Raw genomic sequence first — 22,854 nt, 5'->3', positions numbered from 1 at the left:
TTTCGGTGTCTCTTCAGAATAGGGATGTGGAAGTACGCATCCTCCAAGTCCAACGACGACAGGAAATCGCCCTCCTCCAGCTGTCCCAGCACGTGCTGGAGGGTGACCATCCGGAACTTCTGTGCCTTGATGTATTTGTTCAGTCGTCGCAGGTCCAGGATGAGACGCCATCCCCCTGTCTTCTTCTTTACGAGGAAGTATCTTGAGTAAACTCCGGAGCCTCGAAGCCTCTTTGGAAAGAGCTCGATGGCACCTTTACTGAGCATCGCCCTTACTTCCAACAGCAGTTGAGGGATGTGATTTTCCTTCCTGGCCACGGGAGAAATGCGGGGGCACTTCTTCTGGAACTCGAGGGCGTGCCCCAGGGCCAGGGCGTCCAGCACCCAACGGTCGGTGGAGATGGACTCCCACACGCCGACGAACTTCGTCAGCCGGCCTCCCACCGGGGTGCTTCGGCGGGGGCCTGACCCGACGGTTGGTTCAATCTTGCTTGGAGGCCGCTTTGCCTCCTCGACCACCTTGGCGACGACGGCGGGATCCACCTGACTTGCCGCGTCCCCTGCAGGCCTCCTGCGACGAAGATCTTGCCGCTTGACGGTACGTAGAGGAGCTGCTGCCGGCTCCCTTGGAGGCACCCCGTCTGCCTCCGGAGTTCCGAAAGGACGGCCGTCGCTGTTGGAGCACACCCAGTGCACGGGCCGTCTCCGTGTCCGTCTTGATCTCCTGAAGGGACTCATCAACCGCCTTGCCAAAAAGGTTGTTCCCATCGAAGGGCATGTCCAAAACCTTGGTCTGTACATCCTGGCGGAAATCCGTCGCCTTGAGCCATCCTCGTCGTCTCAGGCAAACACTGTTGCCCAACTGACGGAAACCGGTGTTGGCGATGTCCGTAGCAACCGTAATGGCGTGGTCCGAGGCAATCTCACCTTCCTGTAAGATTTCCAGGGCCTCAGCCCTCTTGGCGTCCGGAAGGAAGTCCAACAGAGGGGTGATCTTGAACCACATCTCTGTCGTAGCGGGCTACGATGGCCAGGGCGTTGGCCGCCTTGATGGTCGTCGCTGCAGATGAGATGACCCGTCGTCCCATCGCATCCAGCTTCCTACCCTCGCCATCCGGCGGGGAGGTTGAAGTCGAGGCCGATGCCCCTCCCCCCCCCCCCCCGCTTTCTTCTTGGCCGCCACCGAAACGACCGAATCGGGTAGGTTGCGCCCTAAGGCACAAGGGGGCAGCGTCGGGGACCCGGTACTCTTCTCGTACCGGTCCCTCTTTGCAGGAGCCGTGGCAGGGTTCATGAGGAGGGCGAGCCCCTCATCCCAGATGTCATCAGGAAGCGGTACGGCGAGGACAGTCTTCCTTTTAGCCTCGCGCCGTTGGTAAAGGAACCCTTCCTTCTTCTTTTCTTCGGGGCAGAGCTGGATCCACGATGGCCACCAGCCCCTCCCCCACCCTTTCCAACGAGGACTTCGTGGGGGTCTTCTCGATGGGCCTGAAAGACGACTCCCTCCGCGGTGGCAGGGAGACTCTGGTTCCTGAGGGCGCCTCCACTGGTGTAGCCTCCACAGGCTGAGCCAGGGCCGCGGCGACATCCTCAATCGAGGTCTTAGCAGGTTGAATTAAGGCAAACCTCACCTTCTGTACGCCTGGGGCCTTCACCTTGGGGGGAGGGTCCGAGCCTCGCTCCCCCTCTGCCGGAATCTTCGAGATCGACCGGGGCCTCTCCAGAAGCTTCGCTGGGTTCTCGGACTTCCTCTTACCCGAGCCAGAGCGTTAGGGATTGGACTGTTGACGTTATGGGAAAATCACTAGTGACTTGGTTCCATCTTTACTGCTTCACTTTACTTCACCCCCTTTGTTGATAAAATCACTGAATGCATTTTAAGAAACTACGGTGGCTGTATATATGTTGAGTGTTGTGCAATATCACCTGCTAGTTTCAGTTTTAGTGTGTGTTTAAGGCCTAGAATAAATACTGTATTTGTATTCATCCCTGTCTAAATTGAATTGTTGTGTGCTTCACGTCGTGAACCACTGACCACACACATTCTCTCCTGAGAATAGCCTTGACTGCTCTCCACATTCTTGATTAGGTTTTGGCTAACTTCTCAGAGTTACGCTGTTCACTATAACTAGGGCGGCCTCCTAGAATCTGTCCACCAGGTCAGATTCTAGAAATCCATCTTAAAACAATCTAAAAGGGATGTAAATAAAGACCGAAGAGGGAAGGAACAGAGAATGAAGTCTAAAGAAGCATAGTGGCATTTCAGGCTATCAAACTGCTTCTGATGGTATTGCATTCAAAGAATGTTGCACACAAACTTGGAATTGTGAATGATGGCAGTTTTTTCATATGTATTTTGTGAAAGACAAAAGACTAATATTAGCTTATTTGTATTAAAATGTAGGACCCGCTGTTCAGGTTTTTTGAACGAGAAGTAAAGATGGGTGCAAAGTTACTTCAGGACGTCCGTCAAGACCTTGCTGATGTGGTTCAAGTTTGTGAGGGCAAGAAGAAGCAGACAAACTATTTACGTACTCTCATAAATGAATTGGTTAAAGGTACATTCTTTGAATTGCAATATATGTCATTTCTGTATTTTATTGTGTTCATGACAATTGAGACTTTTTTCAGGAGGTTGGGACGCTAAGCAGGTGAATTTCGTCACAGTGGCCCTATTGACACACTATAAAAAGATGTCCTGCTCTAGAAATTCACTTGCATGCTTTCCTCTGTCGTGGAAAGTAATGTTGCTTTTGTGCTATAGTAGTTGCTGGCACTTCTCAGAACCATGTAACCCCGGTACTCTGGATCATGTGAGGTACTTTATCTTTTTACAGTTTTTCATTTATATTGTACCATTTGGAGATGACATGCCTGCCCCGGAAGTACTAACATTTATATTGTGTAAGGGATTGCAGACTTCACTTCTGTTTTCTTTTAAACATTATTTTATTCAGCTCTTAAATGTCATTACAAATTGTCTATCAAACAACGTAAACACACATGTCAAGATCATTTTCCAAATGTGAGCAGTTGGTTACAAGTATACCTTTAGTTAAACTATTGTAAGTCTATGAAAAGTTATTTAGGACCTTTATCTACACCCAATCTGGTTATGGCGCTTTACAATTATTACAGATGGTACATGTACTTTTATGCGTTCCATCTCATTCCAAACTCGAAATTAATATGAACCATTTAAGCGATTTCAGTCTGTGGATTAATCTCTGGAGTTTATATTCTTAAAGTCTCTAAAGGGGACCCATATGTCTCTTGCCGACACTTGTGGTTATAGATATTGGTTATTTCTCATTCAGTAAGATTTTTTTTTATTATGTCTTTGTTAGGGGAGTTTTCCTAGAGTCCCACCTGGAGGTAAGACTTTAGTGAACTATCCCAGTGGTTTGTAGATCCCCAACTCCAACTATTAGTCTGTACTAACTCAGGACCTTGGTAGAGTGGCAGAGCAGTCAGGCTTATTTTAAGAGGGAGATTTGAGCTGTAGGCAAGTACACTGAACCCAGTTAAACATGTACCACAAAGAAGCACTCACTTATAATTCATATAAAATTATATATTTATTATATTTACACCAGAATCACTTTAAATACCTCATATGTTTACACTAGAACACTTTAGAATACTTTAGGTTATACTTCAAAGAACACTTTCACTTTTGTGTTTGTTCACGGTTACGTTTGTCGCAACGTTCTAAAGGGAAAATACAATGCTATAGTATTATCAGTAATTATGCGCACAAGCGGTTCTTGGGAGATTCACAGTAAGACATTTACTCTGCAAACCCATATTGGAAAGTAACTTAAAGGAAGGAAACGGGTTAGTTAGAGCAACACTAGCCTGGTTCAAGGAGTTCTAGAGAGGGTTTCTTTGCACAGCAAGTTTTTTAAGTCCAAAAACGTAACCCTAGCTAAAGGCAGTTAGGAGATGTCTCAAAGTCTTGACAAGCAGCAGAATACAAAGCGTTCTTGTGGATTTCTTCAAGTCTCTAGTCTTTTAGAAGCAGCAAGTTATAACTAACGATGGAGACCCTAAAATAGGACTCACTGAAGGGACACAAGCAGCAGCTTGAGTCGGAGATAAGGGGGTTGGCCTGGACACCTCTACGTGCACTCCCACGCTCTGGAGTGACTTTCTGGAATCGGGTGAGCAGTACCCTTTTCCCCACAGTACCTTAGGTTAGAAGAAAATGTTTGTGTAGGATGCTCTGCAATGTTGCAGCTCTGGACCCGACCTCTGGATTCCTTGGTCTGATGACTGAAGGCAGGACAATGGACGGGGTCTCTCAGCAGCAGTCTAGAGGGAGGACCTAGGGCCCGACTTTCAGCAACTTCTTGGTTCACTCTGCAGTTTTGGCGCCTTTTCTGCAGCATCAACAAAGGACGTGATTCGCCCTGTTGCTATTCTTCGCTTCCTGCAGTTCAGCACTCTGATGAGGGGGTCTGGGCGAGTTGGAACAAATCTCTGGAGTGTTCTTGGGGGCTCAGCAAAGTTTTGGACGAGTTTTGGACGGATTCGGCCTTTCCACAATGATACACTCCAAATGGGCAGCAGGTCTCCTGGTATTGGAGTTCTGCAGCTCTGAAAACTCCTAAGACGTCAGGAAATGGCTCAATTCAAAGTTAGTCTTGGGACTGGCTGTTCCTACCAGCCAAAGGGAAGGAGTCGTCCTCTTCAGAGCTCCTCTGTCGCGCAGAAAACAGGTTCAGGACAGAAGTGGTTGCTTCACTTTGTTGCAAAGAGTCTGCAGGCGTCTCTGGTCGTCTTCTTATTCGGTTACTTCAGCTTCCAGTGGTCGCCTTCCTTTTCACTCCTGAAGCCTCACCTTTTATACAGTTCTCGAATACACACCTCTGCAATCTCTCTCAGCATTTTATAAAAAGGGGTATTTGGCTGTCCAATCGGGGCAGCCAGACCCCCTGTGGGAGCTGCTCCTATTCAGGCACTGTGGCAGACAAAGGACGGGGGTAGAAAACTCCTCCCCACTTCCTGCCTGCCCAGACACTATGGAGCCTAGGAAGGGACACCCAAGGGTTCCCGCCAAAGGCAAAACACACAAACTGACCTCCCAGAATGGTAGAAGAAGGGCTAACAAAGAACAACCACGCTAGTAATGGCGAAAAAAGAAGGGAGGCCCCAAGTTGGTACTTGGGTGCACCTATTGTGCACTACCGACTGCTTATGTCAATCACCAAGGCAAGCACGCCGTGATTGTCCTTGTTGACTTTAATTTATGGACAAATGATGTCAGTGACAAACAAGCGGCCTCCCTTTTATCAACACTGAAGTCCATTGGTTTCAGTCAGACTCTCTCTCAGCCCCCACCGATAATGCAGGTCACACTATTGATTGGATCCTGACACACCGTGTTCCCATGTTTGAAAGTAACATCTGTCACTGTGCTTGTTCTGATCACATGTTGGTGAATTTTTCCATCTCAAAGTCTCAATCTTCTGCAAAATCTAATATACAGGAGTTATTTGCAATCCTTACAGAATCTGAAGGAAAATCTTCAGTTGAAACGACATTAGTGAAGGATTCGGCCTGGTGTCAAGTAATACACGATGAGTACAGCCAGAACATTTCGGGACCTTAGTAAGGAACATGTTCAAGTTTTATTTCAATTCAAACCGTGCTCGGAGGAACACATTCTTAAAATTGTTCTAGGTATGAAATCAATATCTTGTTTAGGAGACAGTTGTCCATCCAGTATCTTTAAGGCCTGTCTGAACACGCTTGCACCATGGGTGACACGTCTTGTCAACCTCTCCTTCTCCGAAGCAAGTGTACCTTCGGTCCTTAAAGAGGCATGGTTTATTTCTTTTTTTTTTTTAAAGAGCATGCTGGATCCCAACATAGCAAAGCATTATTGCCCAATCACTAATGTAACCTTTTTCTTGGAAGATTCTGGACCGCGTTGCTTGTAGTCAAGTGCCAACCTTCCTTGAAAGTAATAACCTCCTGAACCCAAAGCAGTCTGGCTTCAGGTCCAAACACAGGACGTAGACCTGAAATCCAATATCGCCAGTATTGTAGATCGTGGTAAGCCAGCACTACTAATGCTGCTGGACTTATCAACCGCGTTCGACTTATTGACCACTTGCGTCTCGTCACTAGATTGTTAGAACAGGTTCACTGCTCTCTTGCTGCATCCAAATGGGTCCCCTCTTTCTTATGATGCAGAAAATGCCAGACTGGCCGTGGATGATGCGAGCTGCACTCCCAGACTAGTTATATGTGGAGTACCTCGGGGGTAGTGCATTTCGCCTACACTGTTTAACATATACATCATGCTCCTCCTCACACTTCTCGATGACCTGGGTGTCCAATATACCAACTATGTTGATGACACCCCGGTCATAATTAAGTTGTCCGCCTGTCATACCGAAGATACTTTGTCTGTTAATTCTATCAAGCCATTCATGAGTGGATGGTGACTAATTCTCTAGCATTGAATGCCGCTAAGACGGAACTTTTAATCATAACATCTGGCAAAACTCAGCCCTGATTATGAAAGCTTTATCTTTGCCGGTAACACAATAAAAGCATCTTAAGTCGGTAAAGACATTAGGTGTCACTTTTAATGCAGAGTTGTCTATGAAGCCACACGTGGGCCAAGTTAGAGCATCCTGCGGATATACCATCAAATTGTTACGTGTTATTCACCCTTCTATTTCGCTAAAAAACAAAGCTCTCTTGGCCACAGGCCTGATTAACTCCTGCCTTGATTACGGCAACAGCCTCCTAGCTGGAACCTCTAAAGCCAATCTCAAGATGCTCCAAGTCGCACAAAATCGCGCAGTCAGAGCTGCCTTTGGTCTCTTTAAAAGAGATCCTGTTAATGAGGCCAGATGGGAGCTTCATTACCCCCCGTCAAACATCGGGTCACTCCTAAGATCCTGTCATTGGCCTACAAATGTTGCAATATGGACTCCCCGCAATATTTACGTGATCGGCTCATTCCCTCTGTCTAGTCGCTTTCTCCGTTCATATGATACGGAGGCCATGGACACCGACAAGGTAGATTACTTTGTGCCAGCAAACGGGGAGCTGTTGGGTGTGGATGAACCCCACAGGGCATCTTCACCGGATGAGGTCGGCTCGTTTCACGCTATGATGTCCAGGGCCTCAGAGCTATTTCATCTGGTATCCGAGGAGACTAAAAAGGAAGGCTTCTTTTACCAAAGACGTGAGTTCAGGCGGAAGACCATCATGTCTGTCCCCTTAATGGACGATATCTGGGAGGAGGGCTTGGCCCTCATGAAGACCCCGAGTACCGCTCTGCCCCAACGAGATAGACTTGAGAAGAAATACAGGGTCCTGGACCCAAGTGCCTGAGGTCCCAGCCTCCACCCGACTCTGTGGTTTTCAGCCGCGGCCAGGAAGCGATCAGCAAATCCGTCGTCCATGGCGCCCCCTGATCAGGAGAGGAAGAAGCTGGACGCGATGGGGACAAAGGATTATCTACGCTGCTGCCGGCACCATTAAAGCTGCTAACGCCCTGGCTGTTTTTGTCCCGCTTTGACCGGGAGCTATGGTATAACCTGGGCCCTATTCTGGACTTCTTATCTGACGATAAGAAAGAGGAAGCTCTGGCACTGTTCCAGGATTGCGAAGTGGCCTTGGACCACGCCATTACAGTGGCAATCGCAGACACAGGCTTTCGGCAGGTGGGCAACAGTGTTCCTTCGGCGGCAGGGTTGGCTCAAAGCAACCAACTTCAAACCAGACGTTCAGTTCAAAGTGTTGGATATGCCATTTGATTGTGAGAACCTGTTTGGCAAGACCGTCGACGAGTCTCTGCAAGTGATTAAAATGGACATGGAGACGGCACGTTCACTGGGTACACCGCAGCAACGTCTGTCGTCCTTTCGTTCCTCGAGGGGCAAGTCCTGCCGGTCTTCCAAGGGATATAACTCCCCTTACCGTCAGCCTTCCCCTCCACGATGCAAGAGGCGTACAGAAGTCGCTCACAGGTATATGCTAGCAGAGGAGAGTGACAGTGCTGCCCACAGGGCAGAGCCACCGACACACACCTGAACCTGCTGTTTACTCGAGCCCCCCACTTGTGCACCCCAGTGGGAGGCTAGCTGGCGAGGTTCATCAGCGCTTGGAAGAACATCACCACCGACTGATGTGTGCTGGAAGTTCTCTGACAGGGGCACACCTTGGAGTTCCAACGCAGGTGTCCTTGTATTCCACCAGTGGATAGACACGAACAGGCTGTGGTGCAGCTGCTGCAGGAGCTTCCCGCCATGTTATAAAAAGGGGCGATGGAGGCGGTCCTCCAGCGCCTCCGGGGCTCTGGAGTGTACTGCAGGTACTTTCTGCTCCAGAAGAAGATAGGAGGGTAGAGGCAGATCCTGGCCCTAAGATGCCTCAAGTACTTCAAGTCCCAGAAATTTCGGGTGGTCACGTTGCAGCGCATGCTTTGCCAGCTTTAGCAAGGCGACTTCCTGGCATCTCTGGATCTGGAGGATGCCCAATTCCACACCCCCATCCATCGGAAATTCCTCAAATTGCTAAGTTAGTGGTGCAGGGATGACACTATCAGGTCAAGACACTCCCCTTCGGCCTGAAGTTGACCCCAAGGGTCTTTATGAAGTGCTTGGCTCTGGTGGCAGCGCACCTTCGTCTCGAGGGCATCCATGTCTACCCTTATCTGGATGATTGGCTTGTCCGCTCCCACGCGTTTGCGAGCGAACACTCGACAAGGACTGTCCATTTGCTGACAGATCTGGGATTTCCCATAAATTATCCAAAGTCCTGCTTGGAGCCATCGCAGAACACTCTGTTTCTGGGCGCACGACTCAACACAGTTACATGTCTGACGTTGACCTCGGATGAGAGAGTGGTAACCATCCTGGGGAAGGTACAGCGCCTGTCGTCGGCGTGGTTTACTACAGTGCAAGCCGTCAAGTTGCTCTTCGGCATGATGGCCTCCTGCATCAACCTCATCCGCCTTTGCAGTCTGCAGAAGAGACCTTCAGGAGTTTCTGGATGCGAGGTTGCTGTAGGTCTGCGGATCCTGGATGGGCAAGATCACCCTCAACGAGGAGTTCCGATAAGCGATACAGGTGTGGGGCTTGCGCCCACACCTTTCAGAAGAGGCTCTGTTCCGAGTCCTGCCGTACCAGGAGACAGTCCCCACGGATGCTTACCTGGATGGAAGGTTGAGGCGATCACACCGGGCAGTTGCGTGCCAGAGGCCTCTGGCTGCCATGAGAAGATCCTTCACATCAACGTCCTGGAGCCTTGGGTGGTCTTCTGGGCCCTCAAATCCTTCCTTCCGTCTCTGAAGGGCAAGGTGATGAGGATCTTCACAGACAACACCAGCACCATGTTCTACATGCGGAAACTGTGCAGGACGCGCTCTCTGCAAGGAGTCGAAGGAGCTCTGGCGCTTGGCCCTCTGTCAGGACATGTTTATCACTCCTTTCCATCTGGCGGGGCACCAAGAACACCATTGCAAACTCGCTCAGCATGGAGCTACGTTCTTGCCATGAGTGTGAGCTTCGCCAGGACGAAGTGGATGTTCTATTCCACGAATGGGGTCAGCCCCACATCGACCTCTTCGCGGCGAACTCAAGTGTCAGAGCTTCACCAGAAGGTTCATGCAGCTGAAAAGCTTCCTTTACGCCTTTCCACCATTTACACTCATACTTCGAGTGATCAACACACTCAGACAGTGTCTCTGCAGGATGATACTTGTCGCTTCGGTTTGGCCGTAGCAGATATGGTACTCTGACCTGCTACATCTGTCGAGGGCGCTATCCATCAGGCCGCCTCTACTTCCCAATCTTATCATTCGAGAAGGAGGAGCGAGTCTACACCACGACCCAGCGTTGCTGAACCTCAGGGCCTGGCTCCTGCAGCCCTAGAATTTCCACATTATTCTTTGCCAACTGAATGTAAGGACATCATATCCAAAGCCAGCGCCTCTTCCACGTTAAAGTGCTACAGCCATAAATGCAAGCGTTTCTCCGTATGGTGCCGGGTGCAGAGGATCACTCCCCCGCGTGTCACGGCCCTGCAGCTCCTGCCATACCTGCTTTCCTTGGCAAAGGCTGGACTGGCTCACGCCTCTATCAAGGTGCACTTGGCCGCCATATCCCTTTACACCAGGACACCAGGTAGGCCGTCCCTGTTGTCTCACAGACTCGTCAAGAAGTTCATCGGGGGCCTCTTCAGGACTTTCCCGCCGGTGACTGCTCTGGCTCCAGCTTGGGAACTCAATATGTTAACTTAATTCAATGCATCCGGTTCACCTGAAGTTCCTCTTGTGGCACACGACTTTCGTCGTGGAAATCAACGTGGCCAGGTGGGTCGGGGAGATCCACGGCCCTGTCCTGCCAACAGCCATACTTATCCTTCCCTGCTACAAGGGTGATACTGCATACACACCCCATTGTTATGCCGAAGTGCTGTCGAGTTCCACCTCAACGAGCCTTTGGTGTTACCTGTCTTATTCCGAAATCCGTCATCGCCAGCAGAGAGGGCCTTGCATTCGCTGGACGTTGCTCGTGCCTTGAAGTTTTATGTGGCACGCACAAAGAGCTTTCGGAAGACTTCTCAGTTGTTGGTCAATTTTGGACCTGTGGATCATGGAAAGGCCTTGTCGAAGGCTTCCATCTCCAGGTAATTCTCCGGCTGCATCATGCACTGTCCTTCATGGGCTAGGAGGCCGCTGGTGGGCCGGCTGACATCCCATTCCACCAGAGCCATCGCAGCAACAAGGGCGTTTCTCTCTGGTGTGCCCCTCCTTGACATCTGCAGGGCTGCTACGTGGAAGTCCATGCACAACTTCACGAGGTTCTTCTGCGTCGACAGGGATTCCAGGGAAGAATCCCAAGTCGGCCAAGCAGTGCTACGCAAACTGTTCATTTGAGTTGATTCTGTTCCAGGGGTGAGTGTTTATTGCTTCCGTTGAGCCTTGCCACCTTCTGTGGTTGTGTATATGTAATGCTGTGTAATTGTTATTCATGAGCATGTGAATCCATGCCATACCCCATGCTGTAGAAGGTTTAAGTTACTTACTTGTAACTATTGTTCTCTGGCATGGATTTACATGTGAACCCTCCCTCCTTCCCCTATGTGGCTCTTCTTGGTTCATACTGCCACTTTATGTGCTTACCAAATCTAGAGGTGGAGCTCAGGGAGAGGACTTTCTTTGGATGGGTGCGTTATGACCTAGAGGACAGCAATTGGTTTAGAGGAGAAATGCAGTTTTAAAGCTAAAGTGAATCCATGCCAGACCCATGCTGGAGAATAATAGTTACAGGTAAGTAACTTAAACCTTCCCTGGACTGAAAGTCTGAAGGACTGGTCAGTTTTCCCATAGTCAACAAGCAAAAAGGCAAGGCAAGGTAAGTGAAGCTGAAAAGCAAAACGGTTTAAAAAACAAAGCAAAAAGATTGGAGGTCTATAGGAACTATGGCGGAAATGTTGTCTAAAGAGGAAGCTTTTCTAACACTTGTTTATCATTTTGATAGGGGCCTGCCGGGAACAACTTTTTTACCCTGAAAATAAAATGGCTACTTAAGTCTGGCACTTTCTAAAACAGAAAAAGCTACCACAAGCTAGTGGTAAGCAGAAATATCTTTTTGGTGAAACAGACTGCACAGTACTGTATGGGCCTGGTGCACTCTGAGTCAAAATGACTCAGAGTCCCAGTAGTAACATCACCATTTACACAGGGGATGGGGAAAAAGAGGTTGGGGACTTGTGCAGTCAAGCAAAACAAATGGGGGCTTGCATGCGGGCACAAGATGAGATTTTCAACCTAAAATCAACTTTAAAATCAACTAAAATCAAAAAGCATTCAGGATTATCATAAGAGGAAGATGTGAGCTGTAGGTAAGTACTTTGAACCTAGTTAGTAATGAAATAAAAAAAAAACACTTAATAAATGTATATAAAAATATAGATTTCTGATGCTTGTGAATCTGCTTATAGTCCGACATCTAGTGGTAATCACAGAGTATTGCATCTTGTCTTTCGAGGATCAAAAGGGGCGTGCCTGTAACACTATCCCTAACGTGATGTGTAGTGTGCCCAAAATCCCTCACGCGTCGAGGTTCCTTTTTCCGCCCAGCTAGCCGGTCACCTTTTGCGGAGCTTGAAAAATTGCTAATAATCAACTTGTCCACGACCTCCGGTTGTTTTTTCATAATGGTCCCCTTCATCGACAACTACTTTTAACCAACGCCGAGACCGACAAAGACATCTCCAGCCTTTGGCGGCTGGTGCTCGGGTCGACCGTGTGGCCTTGGCCCTCAGGCCAGGCCTACACAGTAGGGAGAGTGGGGGGGTCCAAGGCTCTGTTTCTTTTCAAGAATGCATTTCCTTCTCCCCTCTCTTTTCCCTTCTGGTCTTGCTGTCGTGATATGGATAGGGCACACTTTAAATTTTGCCCTTCTTGTAAAGGCAAGTACCCCTGGAAGGACACGCACCGGCGGTGCAAAAAAGTGTCTCCCTCTAGATCACCACGAAGCGTCCTGTCGGCCTTGCCAGCTTTTACGTCCCAAGACGATAAAGGAACGGCGAGTTAAATAGTGGGCGGCCTACGCCATGATGCAGGCTGAGGGTAGCTCCCCCACCCCCACATGCAACGACGAGGCATTGAGAGAAATCCATGGCTTGGACACGGATGCCATCGACCTATCTACGGCGCAGCCATGCTCCAAGGCGTCTGTCCCTGACCCGACAGGCAGCTCGATGGGTGTGCTATGGGGAATTGATACGCCAGCGACAGGGACGCGCACACTAGTCACAAAGGAAAACGTACAACCCATACCGCCTCGACTGACTCGTCAAAACGGTCTAAGACGCCAACGGGTACGCCGACAACATCGACAGAACCGCTGATCAGCAATGTCGGCAGCTCTACCCGCAACTGCCTGGGCGTCATGCGTCTAGGCACTCCAGTGACAAGGGCGTCGGCACCAAAAGCCACAAGAGTGTTGATACACCTCTGAAGAGCGTGCCAACGCATAAAGCTTCGGTAACGCCGAAAACCTCAGCAAAACCGATGAGGCAGTCGTAATCCCTCTGACACGCCGATCATCAGCAAGAGCCTCGCAAAGATAGTTTTGGCGGCCAGTAGGCCTAAGGACAGGTCGAAAGACGTGCTTACACATCGAGAAGACCACAAAGAGTTTTCTGAAGGTCTCCAACCCCTGGCTAGAATAATAGAAGGATAGAGATCACCAAGAAGAGCCCTTTCCCACTCCAGACCACTCTGGTTTTTCTGTGTGGATCAGAGACAGGTTTGAGGTGTGCATGAATATTCTTTCTAAATTTGTGGATTTTTTAGACACATTTTTTCACCTCTAAAAGGCAGAGAGAGGAAGAACTCTATCCTACTGTGTCTAAGTTTCAAAGGACATTCTGCCCCCTGCATGAGGAGGTGTTTGACTTGATGGATCCGGAGGAGAACCCTCAGGACTGCTATGTACAGGATGATGACCCTTTTGAGGACCCTACAGGCCAGGCCCCAGATTGGGGGGGGCGTGACCAGCCAGGTGATGATGCACCATGGCTGTCACCTGCCACTTCCCTGGACCCAGATGCTATTTGCATGGATTCTCCACCCACTAGACAGGCACCTCCCGTAGATGACCAGATGGCGTTCAATGCTATCCTGAAGAAGGTAGCAGAACATTTTCAGATTGCCACACAAGAAGCGGTGCAAGTCTCCCGACTTCGTAGAAGATATGTTGAAAGAGAAGCCACCCTCGAGCCAGGTGATACCTCTTTTAAACTCGATCAAACGGCGTATCGTCCCATCTTTGCTCACACCACCGCAAATGAAGGCAGTGAATCCACAGGTTGAGAAGCTTTTTCGCCCACTCTACATCAGAGGTCATGTCACTCCAGATTCCCTAGTGGTCACATCGACTAGGAAGCGGACAGGAGCACCCTAGTCCATGGGCGAGGGACCGCCAGATGAGGACTGCAAGAAGTTGTATGCCCTGGGGAAGCGTGTTACGACTGCAGCAGCCTATTCCACCAGAATAGCCAACAATACTACGCTGTTAGCCAAATACGTCGACGTTCATTGGAATCTGCTATAGGAAGGCCTGCAAGAGGTCCCTTAGCCTACACGATCGCGCCTGCTGGCGGTTGTGTTGTGAGAGAGGCAGATGAACCATAACATTCTTAAGAACACCCTGGATGCTTCAGAGACAACAGGGAGAACACTGGCCCAAGGTACCTTATTGAAAATTCAGTATTCAAACTGGAAACGCAAGCGTCCCACATTAACAAACCGGTAGAGGAGTCTAACCTGTTTGGTAAGACGGTGGATGAGGCACTAGAAACTGCAAAGAAGGAACATGAGACCCTGAAGTCATTAAACCAAATAACTCGGAGGCCATTCAAGCAGCGAGGGGGAAACTCTCGCCGCACCTTTCGCAGACAATCTTTCCCACGTCCCCCAATCCCCCCCCATCCCTCCCACTATCAGTATGGAATGGGAAACACATGGTCCTCAGGGCAGGGGTCAGCTGCCTCAAACAAATATCACCCTAGAGGACAGCGCAGGGGAGGAGAGTTCAGGGGCAACGTGCTTGCCTTGGTAGCAAGACGATGACAGAGCAATACAGGTTTGATCCCCAGGTCCGCGCTTAGAAACCTCTGGGTATTAAGCACGTTCAAACACCTATCATAACCAAATGGAAGGGGAAGAAGTACCACCCCCAGAGGCTCCCCGGCCTCAAATCAGAAATGACTCACCGATTAAGGTCCCCTCCCATGCCTCCCCGGTCGGGGGACAGATAACCTAATTCTTCCACGCATGGGAGGGCATTACCACAGACCAGTGGGTACTCAAGACCGTCACCCACGGTTATTGCATCAAGTTCAGCTGATCACCTCGATACAGACCGGCAAAGTCCAGGCATTTGTCGCCAGAGCATCTGAATATCCTACTGCAAGAGGTTGAGATCCTGCAAGAACATGGCGCCATCGAAGTCGTCCCAGTTCTACAGGCAAACAAGGGTATTTATTCTGTGTACTTCCTTGTACCCAAAAAGGATCTTACCAATGCGCCCTCTGCTAGACTTGCGCCCAGCGAAAAATTTGTCAAACCACAAAAGTTTTGAATGATAACGCTGCAAGAAGTAATCCCTCTACTGTCGCAGGGAGATTACATGGCAACATTGGACATGAAAGATACATACTTTCATATTTCAATGTTGCCAGCGCACAGAAAATACCTTAGATTTGTGATAGAGAACAAGCACCATCAGTTCAAGGTCCTTCCCATCGGCATTGCCTCAGCCCCAAGGGTATTTGTTGGCAGTAGCGGCAGCTCACCTGCTCAGACAATCCATCCCAGTTTATCCTTACCTCGACGACTGGCTACTAACCAGGGATTCGTACGTAACATGCCTTTCAAACACCCAGAGGACGATAGATCTACTCTTCGGTCTGGGATTCTCAATAAACGAGAAAAAGTCCAGTGTAGAACCCAGCTAGGTCAGGGCCCTAATTCGGACAGAAGACTGCCTCGTCTTTCCCTCCAGCGAGAGGGTCCAAAACATGCTGTTCCAGATCCCTCAATATCTAGCCAATCGCAAATGTACTTAGTCCCACACGCACGTTTGCGCATGCGCCCCATGCAAGAGTGGCTCAACAGCCAATGGTTGTCTCGGGAGGATAGCTCGGGGGCGACGCACTCGCCTTGGAAGCAAGATGAGGCAGAGCAACACAGGTTCGATCCCCGGGTCAGTGCTTAGAAACCTCTGGGTATTAAGCACGTTATAAATAACCAATTACAAAAATTACAATTACAGCGGACAATGGGACGATCTAGTGGTTGTCTCGGCAGCCCTCGTTCTCTCTGAAGTGGTGGTCAAGGGGAAACCTCTTGAAGAGGAAGACTTTCACCACCCCTGCAGTAGAATCCACTCTCACTACAGACGCATCTCTCACAGTGTGTGGGGCTCACCTCCTTCATCAGACGGCGCACAGTGTTTGGTCCCTAGCAGTAGCATCCAACCATATAAATCTGTCGGAGTTGTTAGCAGTGTTCATAGCCCTGGAGGCTTTACAGACACAATTCCAAGGGAAGACAGTACTACCACGGCCATGTATTACCTGAACAAGCAAGGGGGGGGCATGCTCTCCAGGGCTATCCAAACTGTCTCATAACATATGGAAGTGGGCTCTCAAACACAAGATGTTCCTCCTGTCTCAACATGTTCCAGGGGACTCAATTTTCTGGCAGACATGCTCAGCAGAGACGTCCCACTAGCCATAGAGTACGAATGGCAACTACACGAAGACATGGTCTCCAATGTTTTCGCAGAATGGGGCTTCCCAGAGATCGACTTGTTCGCAACTCTGGAGAACTCACAATACCCAGACAATGCTTCCAGGTACCCGCAGAACCGCTCCAAGGGGAACGGTCTCTGGATAACATGGTCAGGGAAACTACCTTCCCATACAACATGCTATCGCAGGACAGGGGGGTGGGAGGGACACCCAATCCATGGCCACAAACTCTCAACTCTGCGGCCTGGTTTCTGAAGACAGAGTTCGGGCACCTCCAACTTCCTCAGAGATGCATGGACATACTTAAAGAGGCGAGAAAGCCTAACACCAGACATTGCTACTATGGAAACGCTTCAGTATCTGGTGTAATTCCAAGAACATCAATCCCTTACTGTTCACCAACTCACATTTTACTATAACTGACTCACTCACTGGACACCGGTCTGTTTTTCAATTCCCTGAAGGTCCACTTAGCTGCACTTTCAGCCTATACCACATCCCAGAGAAAGGTGTTGTGGTGGAAGATCCCAGTAATGAAAGCTTTCATGGAAGGGGTTAAAAGACTTCATCCCCCTATTTCTAACCCAGCTCCCGGATTGGACCTAAATGTGGTATTAACTAGACTAATGGGCTCTCCTTTTGAACCTATGCATAAGGCTAGCCTTAAAGCACTCATTTACAAGACCGCCTTCCTAGTGGCAGTCACCTCAATAAGGAGAGTCAGTGAACTTCAGGACCTTTCAGTTCTAGACCAATTTGTTACAATTCAGAGACAAGGTGGTTCTGCGCACTCACCCATGGTTTGCGTCCAAATTCATTTCAAAGTTCCATGTGAACCAATCTATAGAATTACCCACGTTCTTCCAGAACACCCTTTAACGTGGCAGAAAGAAGTCCACACACACACTTGATGTGGTAGGGAAGTCATGTATTATCTGGAAAGAACCAAACCACAAAGGAAGACAAACCAGTTTTTTGTTTCATTGGCAGCTGATAGAGAACGGGATCCTGTCTCTAAATCGACTGTCTCAAAGGGAGAATTGTCAATTGAATCACACTCTGCAACACTCTCACCAAGAGGGAACTGTCCTGCAAGCCTAGAGCACACTCTACTCAGGGCCCTGGGTTGCAAATGTTCCCCTCGAATCCATTTGCAAAGCGGCAACCTGGAGTTCTGTACACACCTTTACAAAACACTATTACCTAGACACTCATTCTAGGTCTGATTCTCGAGGTGGGACAATCAGTACTAAGATATCTTTTCACTACTGTTCCTTCTCACATCCCACCACCAACGCCGGGTACTCCTCGCTAGTATATGCACATCATGTGATTCTAAGCAGATTCACAAGCATCAGAAAACATGCATTACTTACCGTAATAGCTTTTCGAGGGGATTGGGTCCTCCGACGTATTCCATATCTATGACAGTAATCACCACAGCTGTGCTGCTTCGGAAAATCTTTGGCGTCTGCGTCCTGCATCGATGACGTCGATACGCCGCCCTCGGGGACCTCCTCCAATGGCCGACGTCACTGGATGTTAGAAGTAGGACGCACGACGCCCGGAGCCTCAGTTCCGTTTTTTCCGCGAACGTGTTTGCTTTGGAGATCTTGGTGCGCCTCGACTCTTTGGAGTTTGTTATTTCTCAGTTCTTCGAACCTGTTTGGTGTTTGTGAAGTATTTCTTTGTGAAGATGTCTACCTTGTCTTCCACACCACGTCCGGGCTTTAAGAAGTGCGGGGACTGTGGGTCGAAGATGTCGGTGACGGACTCGCACAACGCCTGCCTCTGGTGCCTCGGGGAGGCCCATGACACGGATGACTGTGTCGACTGCCAGTAAGTAGCTCACGTCCAAAGCCTTGCGGGAGCGCAAGAAGTTGTTGTCGGTAGGTAAGGTGTCCGAGCCCAGGAAGTCTAGGGCTGCGGGGCTTTCGACGGACGATTCGAGGGCCGACTCTCTGCGTCGTCGTCTGAAGTCCAGTGGGTCTTGCTCCGGGAGTCGGTCCCGCCACTCATCTGCCTCTTCGAGGCATTCCCGGAAGTGCCGGCATCGGTCGCCTTCCCCGTCCTCATCCGAGGACTCTGCCCGTCGGCGGGTTTCTTATCCCACCAAGACACCGGAGGAATGGGCTTCCTTCGGGAAGAAAATGTTAGCGATTCTCAAATCGTAGAGCAACGGTCCGTCCGTGCCTCCGAGTGGGGTCAGTTCGTGATCGGTCGAGAGACATTGCTCATACGCCATCGGGCTCGGGTGGTCGGCACGATTCGCGGGAGAGGTCCCGCTCGGACAGGGGGAATCCTTCTCGTCATACCCGTTCCAGGTCCTGGTCCTCGACATGCTCGAGACCGCGTGAACCTGTGAAGTCTTCGAAGAAGACACAGTTCGCCAACCTCCGCCTTTTCGTCCTAGGAGACAGCAATGGAAGGGAGGTTCCTTTTGCTATTACTCATCCTTTGGTAAAGCAAGAGGAGCTGCCAGTGAAAGGGGCCACCGTAGGAGTGCCAGAGGTAGAAAACAAGGTACTCAAGGTGCCAAGGCCGCTCGGGCTGTTGCCTCTTTGCCCTCAGGCAACGCCGCAGCCGCTTCAGCTCAGTCATGAGGCCATGTTCCATGGTTCGCCGGTTGGGGGAAGCCTGGCGCAGCATCTTGCAGAGTGGCGCGCCATTACTTCAGATGTGTGGGTTCTGGAAATCATAACCCGCAGCTACTGTCTTCCTTTCCGGCAGAGGCCTCAGGACAATCCACCGGGGAATCTCTCTTTGAAGAGTCCGGATCCACTCCTTGCGCAGGAAATTCAATCCCTGCTGGAGAAAGGCGCCATAGAACTGGTGCGTGTAGCGGAGAGGAACAAGGGGGATGGTATTCCCCTTTTTTTTATTTCCAAGAAAGACTGGGGATTGAGACCCATCATGGACTTGCGCGGTTTGAACAAACTCCTCAGGAAGGACAAGTTCAAGATGGTTACTCTCTCTCAATTCCTCCAGGCCCTTCAACTTCAGGACTGGTTGGTGTCTCTCGACCTCAAGGCCGCTTATTTTCATGTGCCGATCCATCCAAAGCACAAGAAGTACCTGAGGTTCTCGGTTGGCGACTCGTACTTTCAGTTTCGGGTCGTGCCGTTCAAATTGACCTCCACCCGAGGGTCTTCACCAAGCTCATGGTAATGGTGGCAGCGCATCTCAGGAAAGGGGGGGATTCACGTCTACCCCTACCTGGACGATTGGTTGATCAGGGCGCGCTCTCCCGAGCAAGTCCTGGATCATCTGTCAGTGACCTGGCATTCCCTCCACAAGCTGGGCTTCTCCCTCAACTTAAAGAAGTCCCATTTGACACCAACTCAGAGGCTCCAGTACATCGCAGCAGTGCTCGACACGTCCCTGGGGCAGTGTTTTCCTCCCCAGGTGAGGGCTCATCACATTCAGCAGATGGTGCACAAGTTTCAACTTGCCCAGACTCTCCCAGCGTTCGAGTTCTTGAGACTGCTCGGCCTCATGGCATCCTGCATTCTTCTGGTGCCAGAGGCCAGGTTGCGGATGAGATCTTGGCAATGGGCACTCAAGCTGCAGTGGTCTCAGTCCTCTGGCAGGATGTCGGACCCTGTTCAGGTGCCGTCTTCGGTCACCCGGGACCTTCTGTCGTGGGCCGACGAAGGCAATCTAATGAGGGGGGGGGCTCCATTTTGGCTGCCCTGGCCGGAGGTGACGATCGTGACGGACACATCCCTCGCGGGATGTGGAGCTCATGCCAACGAGATGACAGTCAGCGGTCGTTGGTCTTCGTCGGAGTCCAGACTCCATATCAATCTGTTGGAGCTGAGGGCCATCAGGCTAGCCCTGAAGGCTTTTCTGCCGACTGTGCGAGGAAAGAAAGTCCTGATACTGACGGACTACACGGTGGCCATGCACAGCCTCAACAAAAAGGGGGGTGCAGGGTCACTTCCTCTGTGCAGAGAGGCGATGCAGCACTGGTTCTGGGCAATCCAGCTGGAAGTTTCGATCTCGGCAGTTCATCTGGCAGGAGACGAAATCGAGACGGCGGACGCTCTGAGCAGGCAGAGCGTGATCTCTCACGAGTGGGAGTTGGCTCAGGAGATTCTCCTGGAGATCTTCGCCCTTTGGGGGACCCCTCAAGTGAATCTCTTCGCCTCCAGTGTCAACCGGAAGTGCGAGAGGTTCTGCTCTCCTCCAAACGGAGCTTTAGGAGACGCGTTTGTAGTGGAGTGGTCATTCCCACTGCTGTACGCATTTCCTCCAGTCCCCGTCATCCCGCAGGTACTGCAGAGGTTACGGAGGTTCACGGTTCCCGGATGATCCTCATTGCTACGACGTGGGCCCGGAGGACGTGGGACCCGGACCTTCTCAACTTGTCCATCTGCCCTCCACGTCGTCTTCCCTACCGAGACGATCTGCTCTCATGGGAGGGGGGGGTCAGGTTCTCCATCCAGAGGTCAGGTCCCTCAACCTTCACGCTTGGTTTCTGAAAGATTGAGGTATAAGGATTGGGACCTCCCTTAAGACGTGATGGAGGTGTTGCTTTCGACCAGAAGGCCCGCAACCAAGTCCCTGTACCGTTGCCGTTGGAGAAAGTTCTGCGACTGGTGCAGGGTTAAGAATGTGGATCCTTTTGCATGTGAAATTCCCATGGTTCTGTCTTTTTTGCTTTCTTTGGCCCACAGGGGCCTTCAAGTGGGTACCATTAAAGGTTACCTGGCGGCATTGTCGATATTTAAGCGCTCGTCTGAAGAGTGTTCCTATTTTAAAATTCCTTTCATTTCTCAGTTTCTGAAAGGGCTCACTAACGTGTTCCCTCCGTTGCCCTTTCCAGGTGCCCCGCTGGGATTTGAACCTTGTTCTCAAGTTTCTAATGGGTGCTCGGTTTGAGCCTTTGCATTCATGCCCTTTGAGACTGTTAACTCTTAAAACTGTATTTTTAGTTGCGGTCACTTCCGCTCGCACAGTGAGTGAGCTACAGGCACTTTCAGTTAAGCCACCCTTCACTGTGTTTCATAAGGACAGGTTTGTCCTTAGAGTTTCTCCTTCTTTTCTTCCGAAGGTGGTGTTGGAATTTCATTTAGGCCAGAAGGTTGTTCTTCCAGCATTTTATCCTCCTCCACATCCTGGTAAGGAAGAGGAGATGCTCCATATGCTTGATCCTAGGAGAGCGTTAAGCTTTTATATTTCACGCATGTCCCGGGTCAGAGTGGATGATCAGCTCTTCATTGGGTACGCTGGAAAGCGTTTGGGACAGGCTGTAACGAAACAGACTTTGTCTCGCTGGATTATTTTGGCTATCTCTGAGTGTTACCGCTTGGTGGGTAAGGACCCACCGGTCGGCTTACGGGCCCATTCTACCAGGGGTATGGCTGCCTCTACTGCCCTGCAGCTGCAGAGGGGTGTTCCTATTCGCAACATCTGTGATGCAGCCACCTGGGCTTTGGTACATACTTTTGTACGTCACTATTCCCTTGATTCCATCCGGGGAAGGATCTGGCCTTTGGCAAGGCGGTCCTTTACTCCACCATTTGATTGGGCATGCTAAATTTGTTTTCTAAATTCTTTTCCCACCTCCTTGCATTGGTACTGCTTTGGGAGTCTGTCATAGATATAGAATACGTCAGAGGGCCCAATCCCCTCGAAGAACAAGTTACTCTCTTACCCGGTAACGTTCTTTCGATGGGATGGTCCGACGACGTATTCCATATCGCTCCCTCCCTACCTTCCCCGCTGCAGAATTTCTTATGCGATTGCAGCTTACGTTTCCGCAAGGCTTTGTGTGTCAGACTGGCAGAAGACTGGTGGCACACGTTCTGGGGAAGAAAACTACTACTGAGGCTACGGGCGTCGAGCGTCCTACTTATAACATCCAGTGACGTCGGCCGTCAGAGGAGGTCCTCGAGGGCGGCGTATTGACATCGACGCAGGCGATTTTCTGAAGCTGCACAGCTGTGGTGATTACTATCATAGATATGGAATACGTCGTCGGACCATCCCATCGAAAGAACGTTACCAGGTAAGAGTAACTTGTTCTTCTAATGATTGTATCTGCTTAGATTCAAATGCGCCCACCCTTCCTCCCTGCTCAGGTGGAATGAACATAGACATCTTACTACTTCTCTCTCTCTGTGTACTCACTCACGATAGTCATAAGGCTCCCTCACGGCCGAATAAATACAATCGGAGGGACCTCGACGCGTTAGGGATTTTGGGTACACTAGACGTTGAGGTAGGGATAGTGTTACAGGCACGCCCGTGCCGACGTCCCCTTTCGATCCTCGAAAGACGAGATGCAATACTCTGCGATTACCACTAGATGTCGCTCTATATGCACAGCATGTGAATCTAAGCAGATTCAATCAGAAATGCTTTTACGGTAAGTAATGCATGTCTTATTATATCAACACAAGAATCACTTTTAACTACTTAGTACATTAAACCAAAACGCTTTAGAATACTTTACAAAGGCCGCTGCTTAGTTTGTAATTGCTTGCGGTTACAATTGTTACAGCATTTGACGCTAATGACAGTTGTACCGTATTATCGGTAATAATGCGCACTC

At 50.0% G+C, this 22,854-nt stretch overlaps 1 protein-coding gene across 1 annotated transcript in view; it reads left to right on the top strand.

Annotated features, from left to right (window-relative positions):
• Positions 1–22,854, top strand: part of DYNC1H1 (dynein cytoplasmic 1 heavy chain 1) — a 2,031,190-nt gene that overhangs the window by 1,867,840 nt on the left and 140,496 nt on the right. The window contains exon 74 of the mRNA XM_069637760.1: positions 2,404–2,557. Within this exon, the coding sequence (XP_069493861.1) occupies positions 2,404–2,557 (154 nt within the window). The remainder of the gene's footprint in view (positions 1–2,403; positions 2,558–22,854) is intronic.

This window comes from Ambystoma mexicanum, chromosome 14 (genome assembly GCF_040938575.1).
Source record: "Ambystoma mexicanum isolate Mex_15411 chromosome 14, UKY_AmexF1_1, whole genome shotgun sequence".
NCBI lineage: Eukaryota > Metazoa > Chordata > Amphibia > Caudata > Ambystomatidae > Ambystoma > Ambystoma mexicanum.
The sequence above is the reverse complement of the archived record's forward strand: the minus strand, read 5'-3'. Positions and strand labels throughout refer to the sequence as shown.